We start from the raw sequence: 19284 nt of genomic DNA, 5'->3' as shown, positions 1-19284 counted from the left end.
GGTTAATTGGGCTTCCTTATGCTAATTCCAAATTGCCAGGCACGTGCATCCAATTTCTGATCAAACACAGGTCATCAGCATGCTCAGGTGTGTCAGAACAGACTTGGCTGTCTGCACACGTTTCATGAATCCCATGTAGGATTTTCTTATTTTGCTCTTAGTGCTCTGTGCAGAAACAAATATCAGAGAGAAATCAGAACACATTCATGCATGAGGCCCATTGTGCGTTGCCAACCAAGGAGAGTAAGAACCGGCTTCCCACTGCTAAAGACTTTTAAACATTTTTTTTATTGTATTCCTGAGATGATCGTCCTAATAAATTGATGTCTAAGTGTTTTATGTACCACCAGTGAAAATGGTAATTCTGACCCTGCTTTTGGTTCGATATTGGCCTTTAATTAAAAATCTTAACCCAATCATCTGCTTTATTGTTGCAGAAGTAAAAGTTCCCCCCAGACTGCAGCTTGTAAAAATGTTATTAGTATTTTTTTTTCCAGATTGCTACTCAGAGAAATAAGCCCATTGTGGTGCTCAAATAATTAACAAAGTGAGCTTCGGGGGCTCAGAAACATGAACTTTAAAGGAGCAGTTCATCAAATTTAGTCAAATAAAAGAAATGTATCCACCTTGTTGGTTTAAATTATGTAAGAATGTGTGAGTTATCTGAGAAATACTCAATACCACAACTCTAAGTATGTGCTGAAATTATGCAATACCATAATATCATCTTAGCTGTTAATAAGTATGAACATCTGAGCTGTTTTTGTTAGCATTTTCCACCTTTTTCTAAAAGGAATTGATCAAACTTACTGGTGCAGACATGTGACAGTAATCTCTTAAATGTCAGTTTGCCAGCAGGAAATAATGAGACGTTGATCTATTAGTGCATTCAGGCTTTTCAGGTTTACTGTGTTGCTATCTAGAGAAAGTTTCTCACAGTTCCCAACTCCTTCCTCCTCTTGAACATTTCTGTGACACCGTAAGTGTTCAGTGCTGTTTCAGCTCTAGAAACATTCCCTTGGCATTCTCTGTTTTTCCTCATTTAGTGTAAATGATGCTAATATAATGATAACAGCAGCTGCTCTCACTTTTTTTTTGCTAGTGTCACCTGTTGTTATTAAGTGACATATGGTGAGAATGTACATTTTTATGAGCATTTATACCAGTTTTCTTGTCACCATGTTGCAGGTAAGGTTGAACATTCAGTGAGTGTTTTTCCTTGCAGCCAAGAAAACAAGTCTGGCAGAAAAACTGATTTCTTGTCATTTTCTTGTGGTCATTTCTACAGGCAGTTCTTGCTCTCTGAACCTCAGACAGTGCTGCTGCTTGTTCTTCCACACTGGCCTCATTCCAAATGTCTTTTGAGGAAAAAAAACAGAGGAGGATAAAGGCCACAAACAATAGAAATGTACAATAAAAAGCTAAAACAACACAACCACTATGCAGTTATGATGTAGCAGGTTATGTGTTGTCTTGGGGCCAGTAGGGTACTGCTCACATCAGTCATGGTCTTGTTTGTTTGTATCATGATATTTTTTACCTTGAAGTTAATGTGGTAAAAGGTGGAGGAGGCTCTAAAGGACAATGCAGAAACACAATTATGTTTACTGCTGCTCAGATGTGCCTTACATTTCAGTGAGCATATTTCATATCTACTTCCATTTCTTGTAAGTAATGAAGTTGTCTGCTTCTCTTAATGTCATATAGTTCGATTTTGTTTGCCCATTTCTGTTTCACATATTTACCAAGATTGTACTTGGATAAAAATAAGCATTTGTTTCGACCACAGCTGCACATATAGATCAATTTTACTCTTGTGTCTCCACACATTACTGATGTAAACAAACATTTAACAGCATAGAAACATAAATAAGTTATTCCTTCATTCAAACCATTCAAGTTTTGATACTTTTTGCAAAATATGGTGTCATTTTCTCCATGACACATTATAGTATATGCATATACTGTATTACAATGATCCACAAAACTTCTCCTCAATGCATTAAGAGTGATCATGTATAAATTTACATTGATAAGAATAAAATATTACTTTCTGAGGTATCAGAAATTACATTTCGGGTGGATGTGGCCAAAACAGTGCTGGTTCTCACCTTGATAACAGGACTTTTTAAACTTACCCTACCACTCTATTGAGTATGCGACATTGTCTGCTTCGGAAGTCTGACACTAAAGCGCCAAATGTTTTATGAATATCCCTGGACAAATAAAAAATATCTACATATTGACATTTCCCTGACATCTGTTGGTACAGTTGTGAAATGAGGCTACTGTGTTGCTGAAGTGATGGTGTGAAGGGATATGATGGTGCGGCTCAAGCATTTTAATCATATGCTGGGATCTTGCATCTTTAGCTCTAACCCCGCCAATGCCTTAGCTGTGGATTTTGCCCAGTCTGAATCTGCATGGAGAGGCTGTTTAAATGCTGCAGGGGAAGTTCTCTCCACCTCATGCTGTCAACGGACACACCAGTGTCTTCATAAATGTGGCATCATATTGGAAGTGCTGCTGCTAGGATAAGCCACACATGTTGAACAGAAAACTTGCACACAGGCGCCATTTATTCACCACTTTTTTTTACTCCATGTCATTGTCATAAGTAACACTTAACGCAGAAATGATGAGGGTGGGTCTTCTTAACTGAAGTTTTTCTTGTCCATTCTCTGGGTTGTCAGTGCAAGGACTTTTTAGGTTAGTTTCAACATGTTTTTCATAAAAAGACGAGATAAGAAATGTTTTAAAAGCTTTCTCTTTAGTATTTATAAAGCTCATTTGGCACTCCCTCTGAAACTTGATGAATCATTAATCGGTTGAGAAAATAATTCAGGGATCTAAAAATGTCACAGGGCAGAAAAGGTTAAGAACCCTTGTTATAGATATTTTAAAGTTTCCGGTCTCACATCGACTCAGATTCCTGTTGGTGGTCAGATTATAAACTGTTCGTCATCAGCCTGAACCAGAAGCAGCATCAGTAGCAGCAGCAGCCATGGACCCAACAGATACAGTATGTGGGGCAGCAGGAGGTCTGTCCCACTTAGCTGTTGACCCAAAACATGGAGACTGGCATCAATTACAGCAGCCATATGCAAAGCACAGGTGGCACACAGGCAGCTGGAGCCTCACTTTGTGATTGGGTGACTGCCTGGGCTTCTTTGTTTAGTCAAAACGAACAATTTGTGTGAGATGATGATGATGCAGTGATTCTTTTACCCAAGGATACTTTCAGGTATTTTTTTTCCATAACTATGACTACAATAGGAGGTATTTTTTGGTGAATATACAGTACCTTATTGTTGAAGCCATTTTCCAGCTGAGATGTGCTTTACCTTAGCTGCCTCACAGATGCGCCCTAGCACCACAGCCTCAAGGTATACAGTAGAAGAAACACAAATTTCATCTTTTTGTTTACACCAGGGGTCTCATTTATTAAAGTTTCTGATGCTCAAAGTTGTGCTTTGTTTAGTTGTCAGAATCAGCCTGTCAGTGATTTTTCTCTTTTTGTCTGACATATCAAAAGCAAAACTTTGGATGAATCCCTTTTATTATTACCCAAGGTATGAATGTTATAGACATCATATATATGGTATACACTGCATAGTATATACACTATACTATAACATCTTTACAGATCACGCCCTGTGTGTGATGAAAATTGAATTTTTAACTTAATGCCAGGGGCGCTGCTTGAGGGAGGAAAAGGGCAAATACTTCCTCTGAAATACAGAGACGTGATGCTGAACTTAGATGAATCTGGATCGGGGTCAAGAGTCACATCTTGTCATGAGACCGAAGATTTGAAGGGTGAAAAAACCCCGCCTCCCCTCTGCACAAGAGAACTAGTCAGAATTCACCTCCATTTACAGTGTCGTCTTTATTTGCAGGAAGTGACACATGTCACATCTGGGATTCAGCCGGTGCAGACGAACAGGGAGCAGGTTGGTCAGTCACCTCACGGCACCAGAGGACACGGTGCAACGCCTGCTGACTGATAAATCACAGGACAAATCAAAACGGAGCGACAGAGCTCGGCTGGTGTCACATCATGATAAGAGACAGAAGCTTTGTGAAAACCAGAGGTATCACTCACACACTGTTATCGCCAGAAAACCGCATAACTGCAGTTTTGGTGATTTTTTTTTCTTTTTTAAAATTTAAAGAATGTTTTCGCCCAAAGCACACACATATTTCTCACTCGCATCTAGTGGTAATCTATCTAGCCATGCAGAGCATTTTGATTTTATGTGCCCAGGCTTGGAGATATCTGCCTTTTTCCCACCCTGTACTGTGGACAGTAGGGATCTTTTTCTGTAATAGAAAATAGGAGTCTTTGCAGACATTATACAAAACAATCCAAAGAATAAAATTATTTAAAAAAATACTAATGCCACTAATTACTACTGTAATGCTAATAGGAAAATAAGTACACAGATAATAACAGTATCACCTGATTGTGCAGTTCCCCTCAGCTCTCTCTAGATTTTTAACTTTTTTATTCACCGTCAACTCTCTCCTTAGTGTCTTAGAGCTGTAACTGTTTTTTTGTCCTATAAATCCACTCACCACTACCTGCCTTACACCAATTTGCTGACACAGTGAGCTATTAGCTGGTGAACACAGTGGAGCATTTAGCTGATAAAGAGAAATTTCTCTCAAGAGTAAGTAGTGAGCAAAACAAGGCAAACATCTGACTTTTTTTGGGTGGCCAAGTGAAAAACCATGTTGCTCGATGTGTAAATTGGCAACTGTTCACTGATACATTGGCCATAACAACCTCCTTTTTCTACAGTTAGTGGCCACACAAGTTATAAATGAGTAAATAATACACCAATTTATGTTTGTTTGAGACAAACACCAAGTACCATTGCAGTAAAATAGAAATATTGAGGGATGACAGAAATCAAGTGATACAGAACTAAATACACAGCTTCAGCGGAAACTGCTTTGCCTACTTAAAGGGATAATTCAGATTGTTTTGAAGTGAGGTTGTATACTTAGCCTACTCTTCTTGTCAGTTGGGTGGGCCCTAGTTTGGTGAAACAGGCAGGTAGGAGTAGCAGCACGGGAGCTCAGCAATGTACACTGTAAATCAGTTTAAATGTACACTATATTTACAATATTTTCACCATTTACCTTGCTCTCCGACAGGGAACTGAAGCCGTTATCTAGGCTCTTTGCAAAGCCACCAGATTCCTTTGACAAAAACAGTAATTAAGAGTAAGACAGTAAGACCAGCAGCTCCTGTACTCTGTGAGGTAAAATAACTCCTTGTTAGGGGAGTCTGGTGGCCGTGCAGAGAGCATAGATAATGGCTTATCTGGCGTAAATTTAAACAGGGCTGTCTGACACCTTGGTAAGGTGGTAGAATACTATAAATACAGCGTAGACTACACTTGCTTCACCCCTTTCACAGTGGTACGTTGCGTGTTGGTACTCCTGCCTGCTGGAAACTAGAAACTGTCAGCATTGTGACAACCATCTATTGTAGGTAATGTACTATGAATAAGTACCTCTTATAACCCCACTTGAAATTGAAATACCCCTTTAACAGATGCTTCAGTATAATAGTAAGATCACTAGAACGTCTTTCCAAAGAAAAATTTCAATGATCTTTATTGTATTTGGATGGCAGCAGAGAATGACAAAACCTGGGCAAATAAAACCAATGATATCTGCAGGTCCCAGTACCACAGAGGGTAAGTGAGAAAACACTTGTGATTTGAGTGTACCGCCCCTTTAAAACAGACGTTTATGTGTTGAATTACTTTTAGGTCCTTACAACCCTGTTAAAACCCATTTGGGGTCCCATTTCAAGAATACATGGACATCAGTGAGGAAGAATTAACAGTTTTTTTTCCTTCCTGAAGAATTTGGCAGGCAAAATCCAACAAGTATTGTGCTGTTATGACAATATTATGAGCTTATATTGTGAGCTTTTTTAGGTCCAACTTGAGCTAGAAATGTGTCATTTTCATCAGGTCTGCTTGTAGCTGGGCCAACACGTTCTCTGTCCTGGTGTTAAAATCAGCATATGTTGTGTCATTTAATAATGCAGCGAAACAAACGGGCTGTTTCTTCAGATAACTGAATTGAATGGCAGTATTGAAGATGACACATTCCTTGTTAAGAGCGTTTGCAGCTAACCAATCTCCATCTCAACACTTTTTTCGTAGACATGTCCGCTTCACAAAGCAGAGTTGTGCTTTGACAGTACATATTGTAAATCCTCCGGTGTCCCACGTTGAGCAAAGAGTCCCATCTAGTAGCGGGCCAACATGGATCACCACCTTCATCTCACAAGTCCCACGAAAGACAGATGCATCCGTTCATGCATCAAAACCTGCACCGTCTGTTTTCCCACCAGTCCTCCCGCAACGGCAAAGCATGATTGGTCACAAACTTGTCGATAAATGTCTGTTTTCTCTGCGGCAAAGTCCACATATACTTAAAAAATATAAACTTGTATCCATCTTTTGTTGCGTCACCAAAACCACAATTTTTTTTTTCGTTATTTTTTTTACAATTCTGAAAAAGAAATAACCCAAATGTTTTTCAGGCCCCCACACTTAAAAGCTTAATGAATGAATATATGAAGAGTCCCCTTCCAAAGTGAGGTATCCACCATTTGCAAAAAGGAACATCTAGTCATACAAAATGATTTAGAGCCTTAAAAATAAAACAATTAAAGGCTAAAATAATGTAGGTCCTTGATTGACAAAATAAAACACTTTTACAGACTTTGGGAGATCTTAATATTATTTAAATTTCAATTTACAACTTAATTTTTTCTATATATATTCTGTATTTGGAAATGAACTCTTCATACTGCAACTTAAAACACAACAACAAACAGTCAAAGAATTCATTGTGATCTGACTGGATTATAACTATATATTTATATTATGTGCTTCCATCTAGCATTCTGGGTAAGAAAATTATGTCTGATTAAAATCAAAATGTGGCATTAAAATAAAAAGCAAAGCTGAATGAGCAGAGTGACACACATCCACCTTAAATCTCGTGTTACACTTCATCACAGTTTATCTGAGACAAAAGTCTTAACATTTAATATTTTTCTTTTACATCAAGGAATGTTCAGGGACAAAAAAAGTATTTTTTATATATATTTTTTTTAGTTTTCCCACACTGCATCTTCAGTGTCTCTTCACTGTACACCTTCTGAACCCACGGGCTCCTTCCGTTGTAGCTTGGGCATTATTTTCATATGAGCAAAGTCTGCGTGTGTGTGTCATGTGAAACAGTTTGTATGTGGGGCAGGCGTGAAGCAAGTAATGAGGTGTGTACTTCCTAGATCCCCCCCCCCCCCCCTCCCCCTGGTGCGGTAGCGGCACCCTCTCCGGCGGTCTTCTCAAGGGCATGGGCTGCACAACACATCTGCTCTGACTCATGATTCACAAAAAGAGATAAAGTGTGATTTCTGTGACAGAGAGGGAGAGGGGAGGAGGCAGAACAGAGTCGACCCTTTCCCCCGCTGTCATTTGACACATAGAAATGGCTCTTTCTTTCTCTCACACCGACCCTCCCCCCCAGGTCTGGAGTTTAGTCCGTGGAGGCCAGGTGGCCGAGGCCTCTTATTGGTCGGAGAGCAGCAGCAGGAGCAGCCAACCGAGGCCCAGCAGCAGGGACAGGCGGACGGGCTCGGCTCCGCGGTCCGACAGGCCTGGAGAGGGAAGAGTGGAGTCTCCCTCGTCGCCCCACAATCTGTCATTCTCGTTTACCTAAAGCAAAATATTGCAAGTGTTATTGGTAGTCTTCCATTTATTTTGATAAAATAAATAGACAAATCACGCCAGGAAACATTTTCCTGGGCATGAGCAGTGCGGGGAAAACTGGGGAGAAATTTGATGAGCAACTTTATGGGTATAATGGCCAATTTTTTTCCACATCAACAGTTGAAAAGTAAGAAAAGTGATGGCAAGGACATTGCCACTTATCAGCCAGATGCAATTTCACAGCTAAAGTTACTTTTCTCCACGAATATATTCAGTATAAAGTCTTCAATAAGATGAGCTCTATCTCTAAATTCTTCTTCTCCCTCCATCCTTCGCACTACAATGTATGCATCTTTTGTTTTCTTTACCCCCTCACCTCTCCCCATTCCGGTTTTGCCCTTTCCTATCATTTGGCCCCCTTTTATTGAGAATTGGTGGTTGTGGGCAGAGAATGTTTAAGGGGAGATAGCAGGTCAACAATAAATGCCACATGTGTTGTACATCATCTGGGGATCTGAAGATTAATTTAGGATGCAGCTCTGCACAGTGTGTTGAGTTCTTCTGGTCATAAATCTCTGATAATTTAAGTCAGCCTATTAAAGTGTATAAGGGTTCAGAACATTTACGTATGGCTTTCTGAAGTCCATTTCCTTGCTCAAAAATGTCCCATAAGTTGATGCAGCAATTTTTGGGTTGATACAATTTGTTACACGCAATTGGTGCTGAATTGGGTTTTTTAAAATTTGAGAATGGCTAAAAAATGTAAAAACCCTATACTGAATGAAGCTCTAGTAAAAGTTCAGTCAGGAACACTATCTCTTTGCATGCTCAGATGTAGTTTGTCGTAGTATTGTCATCTATTCTGCATTCACTCCTCACACGTGTTTACTTATATTTCCTTGCTGTCATTGTCTGGGGCTGTCCATAATCAAATGACCATATATCCAACAGCTCAGCAACACACTTTGTTAACCTATCATCTTGCTGCTGCCTCTTTTGAAACATAATTCCCTCTGTGCCGTCGTAGTTCATGCTGCTGTTATGTGCGTCCCTCCACCTCCCCATCACCGCCAAGTCTTCGCAGATTCATCAGCTCATCACTCCGTCACTCTGCCGACATGCATTATCTTCATCCAGCGCCACCACCAATGACTGGACCACAGGGAGACTTACCTCACTGCTGGACAGGGCAGATGCCTCGCCATTACAAATCTACCCATAGAACCTAAGCGCCAAAGACTTTTTATCAAGACCAAATGATATATCACCTGGTGAAATTATGTCACATCTTTTGTTTCAATCATCACATATCACCTATTATAATAATCCAGTGTTCTCTAATAAGCTTTATATCTCTAATAAGCCTTATAAATAATAATAATAATAATAATAATAGTTATATATACTATTATCATGGTCAACAAGCTATTCTAAAACATTTGTAGCCATTTTTGGTCAAAAAACAGAATTTTTGAACATACTATAGTATTGCTCTTTTTCTTTTCTTTTTTTGGAAATACTATAATAATGTTTTTTTTCTATAGGTCTGGACATACCATACTTTTACCATGATCAACATACTATTATAAAGCATTTTTAGGCATTTTGGATAAAGTACAGTATGACAAAATAGATCCCAACTATCTATTTTGATGGAAGTCACAGTGCGTGTTTCTACATCAGTTTTAATTTTGAATGATTTGTCCCCTCTGAATCTTTCTAAACTTAATAAACGCACAATTTTTTCCAGACTGACAGCAGTCAAGAAAATGATCGACCAGCGACCCGCTGGAAGCCACCTCATAATCTTACAGTTAAATCTTGGACCCTCTCATTTTTGGATGTTTTATCTAATGGAGCTCCTAACAGCTCGAGTTAATGGGGTTACTTAGAGCACATTCTTGCAGATTTGCTGAATCCTTAAAGACATGCTATAAGGTTGAGTGTTAAATTAAGCCCATCATTGACAAGATGCTTAGTCCCTTATTTATATGGTTTCATTCATGTTCTATGTGGGCTGGTATTATTGTATTATTTTATTTTATTTCATTGTATTTTATTAATGTTATTATTTTTAGCTTTCTTACTTTAACTTGTGTCTGTGTGCCCCTGCCCTAGTAATCTTCATTTTTGTCACAACATAATCATAATTTGTGTGTTTAGTACAGTCTAGGACATGTTCCTATGTTTTAGGTGTGTTGTATATTTGATTGTGAAAGTCTGCCATTGTTCATATTTTATATCATGGTGTATTTTTGATGCTTTGTATGGCTTTCTTGAGTTGTGAAAGTAAATAAAAAATTTGATCACAAAAAGAACCAGACTATAATTGACCCATTTTAAGGAATTTTAGGCATTTTAAAAATTGACAAAAATCGACTTGATATAGTATGACTTTTTTTGAGGGGGTCATTTTTGGACATCCCATAATTTGGTGTTTTTTTTCCCTATTTTTGGACAATCTATACTACCACATGTACAAACAGGGTATAATTGGGCCATTTCTAGCATTTTTAAGCATTCAAAATCGAAAAAATCAAAAATCAACATGCTATAGTATGACTTTTTTTATGAGGGTCATTTTTGGACATCCCATAATGGTGTTTTTCTGTCATTTCTGACACCATACTTCTCGACAAGCTGGATTTGAAGCACCACTTACTACTTTGAGGGACTCTCATGGCTTAAATCAAACCATCCTTGTGAGAAATATCAGGAATTTAAGTACAAATGGAACTAAAAATCAAAGAACAAACAAAACACTTGAAGTGGGAAATTATTATAACTGATCAATGACAAAAAGAGTGAAAATAATTTTAACCTGAAAGTGAACTGCTAACAGTTCACTCGCCTGTCTTTCATATTCATATACGTGTAGCTGTGCATTTGACTCAGACCTGGCTTGTCCACAGTAGCCTTTCCTGTGTTAATTAAATTTTTGTTGATTTATCAGCGACAGTTATTTAAATGTGGCAGGACGTAGGTTGAAAACTCGTATGTCTGATGATATGACTCCGAGGCAGCTGTCCAGAGCTAATTTACTGGTTTAATTAACTCTGACTGGTGTCGCCTCAGTGACACTTTATTGGATCCCAAGTTGACACTCGACTATCAGGTGACAAAATGTCCATGTTCAACAAAGTACCCCATGCCTGTTTATGTCTGTACTAATAATAAGTCAAATGCAATCAGAGGGTGATAGAGACTGTTGAAACAAATCATGCGTGGGATGAGGAGTTCAAAGGATCTGAGGCGGGAATATGTAATTTGGACTTTTGGTCCTTTTCTTCAGCTTTCCCGGTGGAAATAAGTAAGTGGCCTAGTTCTACATTTGGCCTGTGAAGTTTATTTATATCTGTTGGCGGATTGTCAATTTTGTTATCTACAGCATTTTTTTGAGAGGGTTTCCCATTAGGGTACAATTACATGAAGCTAATATCCTTAGCCTGGAGTAAATTATATTATTTATAAATGTCTCCTCATTATTAAAATCTGAAACAGTGTGTGTATGCTTATTGCAAAACAGCCTGTCCACATTAAAATTTATGTTAAACAGAGTTTAAATGTTGTTTACTGTACTACTTCATTGTATGGACTACATTAATGATGTTTACACAACCTGTTTATACTGTTGGTGAAGTAGTTATGAATATAAGACAGTTTTAAGGGTTCTGTACTGTATTTTCCCCGCCATAAAGGTCTCGCCATGTGTTCAAACAACCAATAGCATAAGCTTATAAGACACATTTTGTTTACAGCCAGTTTGGCTGCTTGTTTTAATTGTCTAAATTCATTTTATTCTTATTATGCTGTTTGTTTTATGCTCTACTTTGTGTGCTGAATCTTTTTACTGCAGCAGAGATGTAATGACCCCACTGAGATCAATAAAGTTACATCCAATCTTAAAGCTTCAAAGCTTCCTTCAGCTAAAATCCTCCACATGATGAACACTCAATAGGTTAGTCTATGGTGAGCAGTAGAGCCTGACCAACAGATTGACTTTATCAGCCAATACTAGCTTGTCATAGAGTGTATTGTAAGACAGCACATACACAAATAGTAACAGTAGTACAAACATGTTTTAAATGTATTTAAAGCAACTATTAGTACTTTTTAATTGGTTTTAAAACAGTCTCATTTTAATAGTGATGCCTCTTTATGACCTACAAACAAGACCATCAGTGGGAAATTGGCCGGTCGGGGCAATCGGGTCCGATTCAGACAAAGTTCTCCAGAAACTCCTTTAGCTCAGATACCAGCAGGGCCTCCAGCAGTGACCAGCCTGTCATAGACAGACCCAGAAGTAGAGAGACCTGTTCAGCAGCAGTGGCTTCTCCCCACAGCTCGGACTGCTATCTGGGAGCCAACACAGACATCAAGCTGCTGGAGGCCCATGCCATTTTGCTGGTACTTCTGGAGGGAGGGAGGCACAGAAGAACCAGAACCAAGACCAAGGGGCAGACTGTCAGACCCTGCTGCAGTAAAATTAGCCGTTTTCTTATCAGGGAGTCTGGTGCTCGGAGAAACGCCTGTTTTTTGTCTATAGGCACTGCCAAAGTCAAAAGAAATTTCCTTCTAGCTGCTTTAATTTATTTTGACTTGCACACAGTGGTGTAGTGGAGGGTATATGCAGGTATACCCATATATAAATGTAGATTATTGATTGTTGTACAAAAGGATAATAGTCTAATAAGGTCGTTTTTTGTTTTTGTTTGTTTGTTTAACTTGCAAATATCAATTTGTGTCTCAGAAATCTATATCAGTAAAACTCTAATGAGGAGGAAACTGACATTTAGGAAACTCGTGGATCATTATTTTTAATTTTGGTCCTGACTGACAAGTGCAGAATTACATAATTGTAATTTTCACGCCTGTCATATTAGCAGCAAAAGCGGAATATTGCATCTTTTAGCAACATTTCCCTGCAAAAAGTAGGTCATTGAAACTGAGCGCTGTTGCACTAGTTCTTGACTTCAATTGTAAATGTTTAAATTTAAACAACAATGGACACAGTGGACACAGCCCCAGTTCTCTTCATGTCGGTTGTTGTGTGACCGACTTCTTACCGCACCCTGTGTGAATTATGCAGACGATGTAAATGATGTTTTATTCCCTGAAGGATAAAACAAACACCCTGAGTTATCTGCAGTCATGCGACCCAATTCTGAGTGAGGCCGTCTCCATTAGTGGCTCTCTGTTTGGAAAAGGTTGTACATCACACCTTCCGTCTCGTCTCACCTGAGTAGGTATCTGTGCTCTCAGAATGTTCTGCTCTGTTTCCATGGAGACACCCGGGGCGGTGGTTGCCAAGTGCGGGCTCTGGTTGTCCGTCGCTGGACTGGGCATACCGGGCTGGCTGGCGCCCGTTTTCACATCCGATCCATTCCCGAAGGCCAGGATGGCATTTTCTAGAACATAGGAGCAGCAGAGACGTTGTGTTTAAAGGGCTGCTTAATAGATGGACATTGTTCTGAGAAATGAGAAAACTTTGCTCATTTTCACATCAGCCATCACCTCTAGCTACTTTTTTTTAATCCTGTATGGCTCTTTGTAATGTGATTGGTCACTTTATAATTACACACTGTGGGGACTGTAATTACAATGTGGTCATGGCATGTGAGTACAAATCAACTATACAGGGTGAGTCATCAGGCTACTGAATGAATGGATGCATTTCAAGCTGCATTTGACACCATTTTTTAAATAAAATTACACCTATTGTTGGCAAATATCACTAACTGGTACAAAAACAGACAAAAGGCTACCATTTACAAAAAATGAAAATTTAAGTATGTACTCATGACTCATAGTGAAAGAAAAATATGAAGTTTCCCTGAAACAGCAGAGAAAACTCCATCTACAGAAAGCAGTATTCCTGTTAATGGAAGTTGTTTTAAATGTATACATCTTGTTGCCTTTCTGGGCCAACAGTGTAAGAAACTGCCTACAAATGTGTAACATATGTTATTTATATGCCAGGGGGATACGTTTAAATATGTTATTCCTACAGCAAGAAATACTGCAGTATTGAACAATACATTACACAAGAGAGAAAGGAGTGGAATTTACTTTACTATGTATAAAATGTAGCCAAAGTGTGGCAGCTTGAAATTTTGATATAATGACAAAAAACAAGAGCTGCTGCAAGTCAGATATAATGCAAAATAAAATAATGAACAATAATAATGAACAGCAGTGAGTTAAATTTTTTGAATCTCTGAGCTGTAGGGAAGCAGGAGAACAAAGAGGTGAACTTCTGACCTTCCTGCTGTTTTTTTCACTAAGGCCTCCGAATTTAACTGCACATTCACTAACACATACAGTCGGGAATTATATGGAAACTAGAATTACCGCCTCGTGGCTATACGCCTCCGCCAACCAGCCTAAATGCAGTTCACATTCATGTCCGTCCAGGTTTATACAATATAGGTTATGAATACTGGGAAGGAATTTAATAAAATGTATGATATGAAGCGTATTTTTTGTGTGAAATGGAAGTTATTACTATGTTGGACGACACCTGAACCATACACTTATGACATAGTATCCAATATATCCATGCTATATTATGACCTTTTATACATACTATGGGATGGTTTTATATTACATTTCAATGGTAGACTATAGTATGACTTTTTAAACACAATTTTATTACATCAAATACTGCCTTTTTATTAACATTTTACTATAATTATAATTTTATGACATACTTATGACTTTTTTTGCAACATACTATGTGAGAGTGTGATGGTGTATATTTTAATAGCGTCTGATAGCAAGTGCTATGTAGATCTTAAATAGCCTCTCAGACAGGGGAGACATTTAATTTAATCTATTTTTGTCAAAGACTTGCAAAGCATTTTGTTAATTGATGTTCTCAGAGCTTAATTTGATCAATGTGTGTGTGAGTTCATATAGTAGTATATAGTATATTGAGGAGCCTGAACTAACAGGGCAGTGAACCTGATACTGGATGCAGCCCTGAAGCACAAGGTCCTTCATACTTTGTTTTAATTCATGCCTTCTGCAATTTATAATATAGATGAAAATTATGCACACAAAGTTTGATGTTATCCACAGTGATTGATTTTAAAGTAAGGTCAAAATTATCTGAATTATGCTGCAGGATTTTCACATTTTGCAGTGCTTTCATTCACTCAGTGAAAACCAAGGACACACATTCTCAGACCCTCTCAACCCAGCCGGATTCCCTCTTTAGTAAAATTTGAGCACTGCGGAGGGTCGCAGCCAGGCAGAGAAACCCCGACACACAAACCACTAATACCTGCTGAGAGTCTTCTACTGCTGCAACAAACGAGGAAAGTGGGAATTAATCACACTGTTATAAAATGCTAATATTTCATTGAAATACATGTTGGAAATTAGGTTGGTTGTAAAACTTTTTCATTAGGTCGCACAATAAAGTTGTGAAAAGTGTGAAGGGGTTGAACAAGGGAGTTTACTGATTGATGAGAAGAAAAAGGACATGCATGCAGCGGCTGCACTTGGGAATAAGTTTACTCCATGTCCACTAACTAAGGCTGACATCACTGGTCTTTCGTAGTGAATATCCAGCCCAGCCTGCAGGAAATATGAACAAATGCCAAACCAAACACTTGTCTAGCTCCAGCAGTGCAACAACTGAGTCATAACAACTCATCACAACAATGGTGATGTTAAATAGATTTTGATTTGCCAGCCAGCAACAACAGCGAACAATTATGTTGAACAAAAGCCCTCAAATTACAGTTATGTCGTCTCCTGCTGCCACTACCGGCAAAGTTGTGTGAAATCACAACCTGTCTTTCAGTTCGAAACACATCTAAAGCCCATTTCATTTTTATTCCAACTCTATTATATTATAGTTTAAAACTTTTAGAGCCTGTTTGACAGAAGTCAATGTCAAGTAGTGTCATGGATGAAAAGCAGAGACAAGTTGAAGGTGCCATTGCTGCATTTTGGTTCTACAGCTACTATCAAGCTCATATACGGAGGTCAAACATCAGAGTACATTCACGCAAGTACTGCACTTCAATACAATTTCAAGCACTTATTCTTTACTTGAGTATTTCCTCATATATTATTACTTCATCATATCTCCACTTGGTTTTAGAGGGAAATATATAGTTCTTTTTACTCCCTGACACTTATGTGACCATTACATACCTTTTTAGATTAAGATGTTACATACCAAGCATTCAATATGACGCAGTGTTATAGATTAACAATTCAATGATTCTGCCCCACAAGAACTAGGAACGATTATAGTTCTTACAGCGCCATTAACACCAGCAAAGGAGGAACCTTGAGTAATAAGTATAAGGTGATTGGTCGAACACATCTGCAAACACCATTAAAAAAAAATCTATTCACTGTGTAAGCAACAGGCAAGTAAATACAAATATGAGATCCCAAAAAACAGTAGTTCCTCTCAGGGAGTCTCCCCTTATTAAAACATTTACAATGAAAAGGCCATTCTGCCTAATGACTAACTTAAAGCTACACTTTTTAATATTTTCTTTATAAACAATTTATCAAATGACCATGTTCAATATTTAAGGGATGGCACATAATGAATCATCATGCAATTGTGCTGTTCCCTCTCCTCTACAGAGCCCTTTAACTGATTTTTTTGTCCAGTTGTGCAATGGAACCAAGCTGTGGACACAAGAATGACATATCACCTTAATTTGTTAGCTCATAGCTTATGGATTACAGCCAGGTTTGCAGGTTTGCTTTGTTTTTCAGCCTGGGAATTCTTTATTAGCACTAAACAAGTTCTGATAGATCTAGTATACACTACCTGTCCAACGCCAAATGGCAAACATACAAACTTAATGACAAGTTGGTGCACACAGTGGAACATTCACAACGAGTCACCTGAGTGAGGGTAGAATGGAGCGTGAGATGGACAGGCAGTTTGGTGCAGCGTCAGCAGTGATGCGGGCGTCATGGTGAAGAAGGAGCTGAGCCGGAAGGCAAAGTTCTCGATTTACTGCTCCATCTACATTCCAACTTCATTACATCTTCATGTCTCATTTTAAACTACATTAACCACTTAAGCAATACCAATTACTTTATATATAAATTATTTAATATAACTACCTTGTGTGTGTAGGCCTATAGCTATTGCTCTACCTATTTGCTTAATGTTTATTTATGAAAGTCCATGTTTGAAATCTTGAGTATGCAGGAACATAACTACAACTCTGAGATTTATAACAAACCAAACAGTGTGCAGCAATCTATGGTAATTTAAATAATACATGCACCGTAGACTTTAATGTTGTGAGTGGGCGAGCTGCCTGTGGCAAGATGGCCGCCATGCGCCATCTTGTTTCTGATACGGGGAGCAGACCATATTTGGACAGTGGAGGAGTGAGAGGGATCTGACGACATTGACTACACGCCTCTCTAAACGGCAACCCGACTGAGCGAAGTCGCTGCTAATTCATGTTAGCATTAATTGGAGCATTCACTGGGATGTTCATTTTGGCTAGTAAAAAATAAAAACAAAAATTATGTTACTTACCTCAGAAAACTGAGCAGTGACTCCTTGGAGTGTCTATTAGTTCAACCATACGCTGAACATGACATTATTAATCAACAAAACATTCAAATAAACTGTCATTAACTGAAAATACAGTGTGATTGGGTAAAGTTATGAGCCCAAACCAGTAAATGTCCTTTTTTATATCTATATAACGTTATATATAACTTTATTGACACGTTGCTGTGGATACGCATTGTTCCGCTTCTCTCCTGATGACGGCTTGCCTTGTTAGTGACCTGTCAATCAAAGGTAGCCACGCCCATATTATTCTTTATCTTCTATTTTCTTCTGAATGGGGCCATTATTTACACTATTAACATCAAACTGTCTTGAAGAATATTTTTTTACTAGCAATTGAGACTATAGTGTTGTCCTAAAAAAATTCTGAGGTAATAAATCAAGTGAGAAGTTTTCTCATTTTGCATTGAAATGAATGGACAGAACTCTTTCTGCAGCCAAATTTAGCACCCCCTACTGGAATTTTCAGTAGAAAGCAGGCTTAAGGCACTTCCTGGTTTGCCACCTGGTGCGAATGTGTTTTCAGCTGGTTCTGGCTATGACTAGTTGAAAAAAAACAAACAGGTATGTGCACCTGCTTAAGGATGGATGGGATGTTAGTGTGTGTATTAATGCAAATTGTTGAACAGTTGCATATTTACAATGACTGGAGGACTTGGAATCTTTAGAGATCTTTTCCTCTCTTCCACAGGTGTTAAATGAACAGATGGATGTAATTCTATTAAATCAACAGATGCTTTCGATGTTTCAGGTTTGAATCCTCACCTGACTGAAACAGATAATTACGCCTTTGCTGTCAGCACTGGAAATAATTCTGTAGAGTGAGTGACATACAAGCCCTGATTCTCAAAATTTTAGCCCCAATTTCCAAAAAGGAAACGTTGGGACATTGGACTTTGACTTAGTTCCCTAAAATTGGATTGTAAACGTCAGTCAGCCTTTCAATTTCTCATCTCTCAGATGTCTGTAATGGTTTGATATAATGATGATGGTGAATATTTAAATGGGCCACTTACCGTGAGTAGGCTGTGACTGGAAGGAATATTATAGTGTGTACATTCTGTACTATGTATAATTTACAGCCTGGAGGATTTATATGGTTTTATATACACCCCAAAGGACACACATTACATAGAGTTCTTGGATTTATCACAACCAGAATGAATTATGATCATATGATGAATTAATATTCTATAAGCACTCATTTTCATTCGGCTAATGGGCTACTCTGCAGCAATTACGTTTGCATGAAAGTCACTTCAATTAAAATATGCTCAAATGAAGACATGAATGAGAGATCCATCAATTAATATCCAGAGCTTCTACTGTAAGATGGATGTGGGTGCTTGGAAATGAAAATCGCACCAATATTCCATCTGTCCCCAGCAAAAACCCCTCAGATTTCAGCAGCGACTCACTGGTTATTAGTGATGGGATTTCAAAGCCTTCAGTGGAGTATCGGGGTGTGACACACAAACATTGATTTCTCACAGGATCATAACAAATTGATCCGTCCATTGCCTTTGCAAACAAAATTCTGCAGCAATCAATGCAGAGTCTTGACTCGACTCTCTCCACTGGTGCAACACTGAGCCTCAAATACTAGACAGAGGTGGAGGTGGGCACACTCGTTGCCAGCTCTGCAGCTAATTAGGGAATCTGCGAGTTGCAACACAACAGCAACGAGTCAATAGTGAGGGAAACAGATTGAGCCCGGCTGACGGTGTGTATACATCAGCACCTTGCAGGAAAGGCTGTGGACCAGCATGCTAATGGTGCTGTGAGCCATTAGTGTTGGTAGAACAGGTGGGAAACTGTGCTGTCATTCTCAAAGTGTGCAGTTAGTGCTACAGTGTGCTGCGCTCCCCAGGCACGCTGGCGGATGAGCGAAGCGAGGGGTGCAACTCCAGCTGCCCGCTACCGTGCCTCGCCACCCGTCGTCACGCAGAGATGGAGTGCCAATTG

General features: G+C 38.8%; 1 protein-coding gene across 1 annotated transcript in view; it reads right to left on the bottom strand.

The window, feature by feature from the left end:
* Positions 1-5608: 5608 nt before the first annotated feature.
* The window catches only part of gfra4a (GDNF family receptor alpha 4a), a 151241-nt gene continuing 137565 nt past the window's right edge, over positions 5609-19284 (bottom strand). Inside the window, exons 7-8 of the mRNA XM_059353290.1 lie at positions 12987-13156; positions 5609-7754 (exon numbers count right to left, since the gene is read on the bottom strand). Of these exons, the coding sequence (XP_059209273.1) occupies positions 7608-7754; positions 12987-13156 (317 nt within the window). The 3' untranslated portion in view covers positions 5609-7607. The remainder of the gene's footprint in view (positions 7755-12986; positions 13157-19284) is intronic.

This window comes from Centropristis striata, chromosome 16 (genome assembly GCF_030273125.1).
Source record: "Centropristis striata isolate RG_2023a ecotype Rhode Island chromosome 16, C.striata_1.0, whole genome shotgun sequence".
NCBI lineage: Eukaryota > Metazoa > Chordata > Actinopteri > Perciformes > Serranidae > Centropristis > Centropristis striata.
This window is presented reverse-complemented; position numbering and strand designations above follow the sequence as displayed.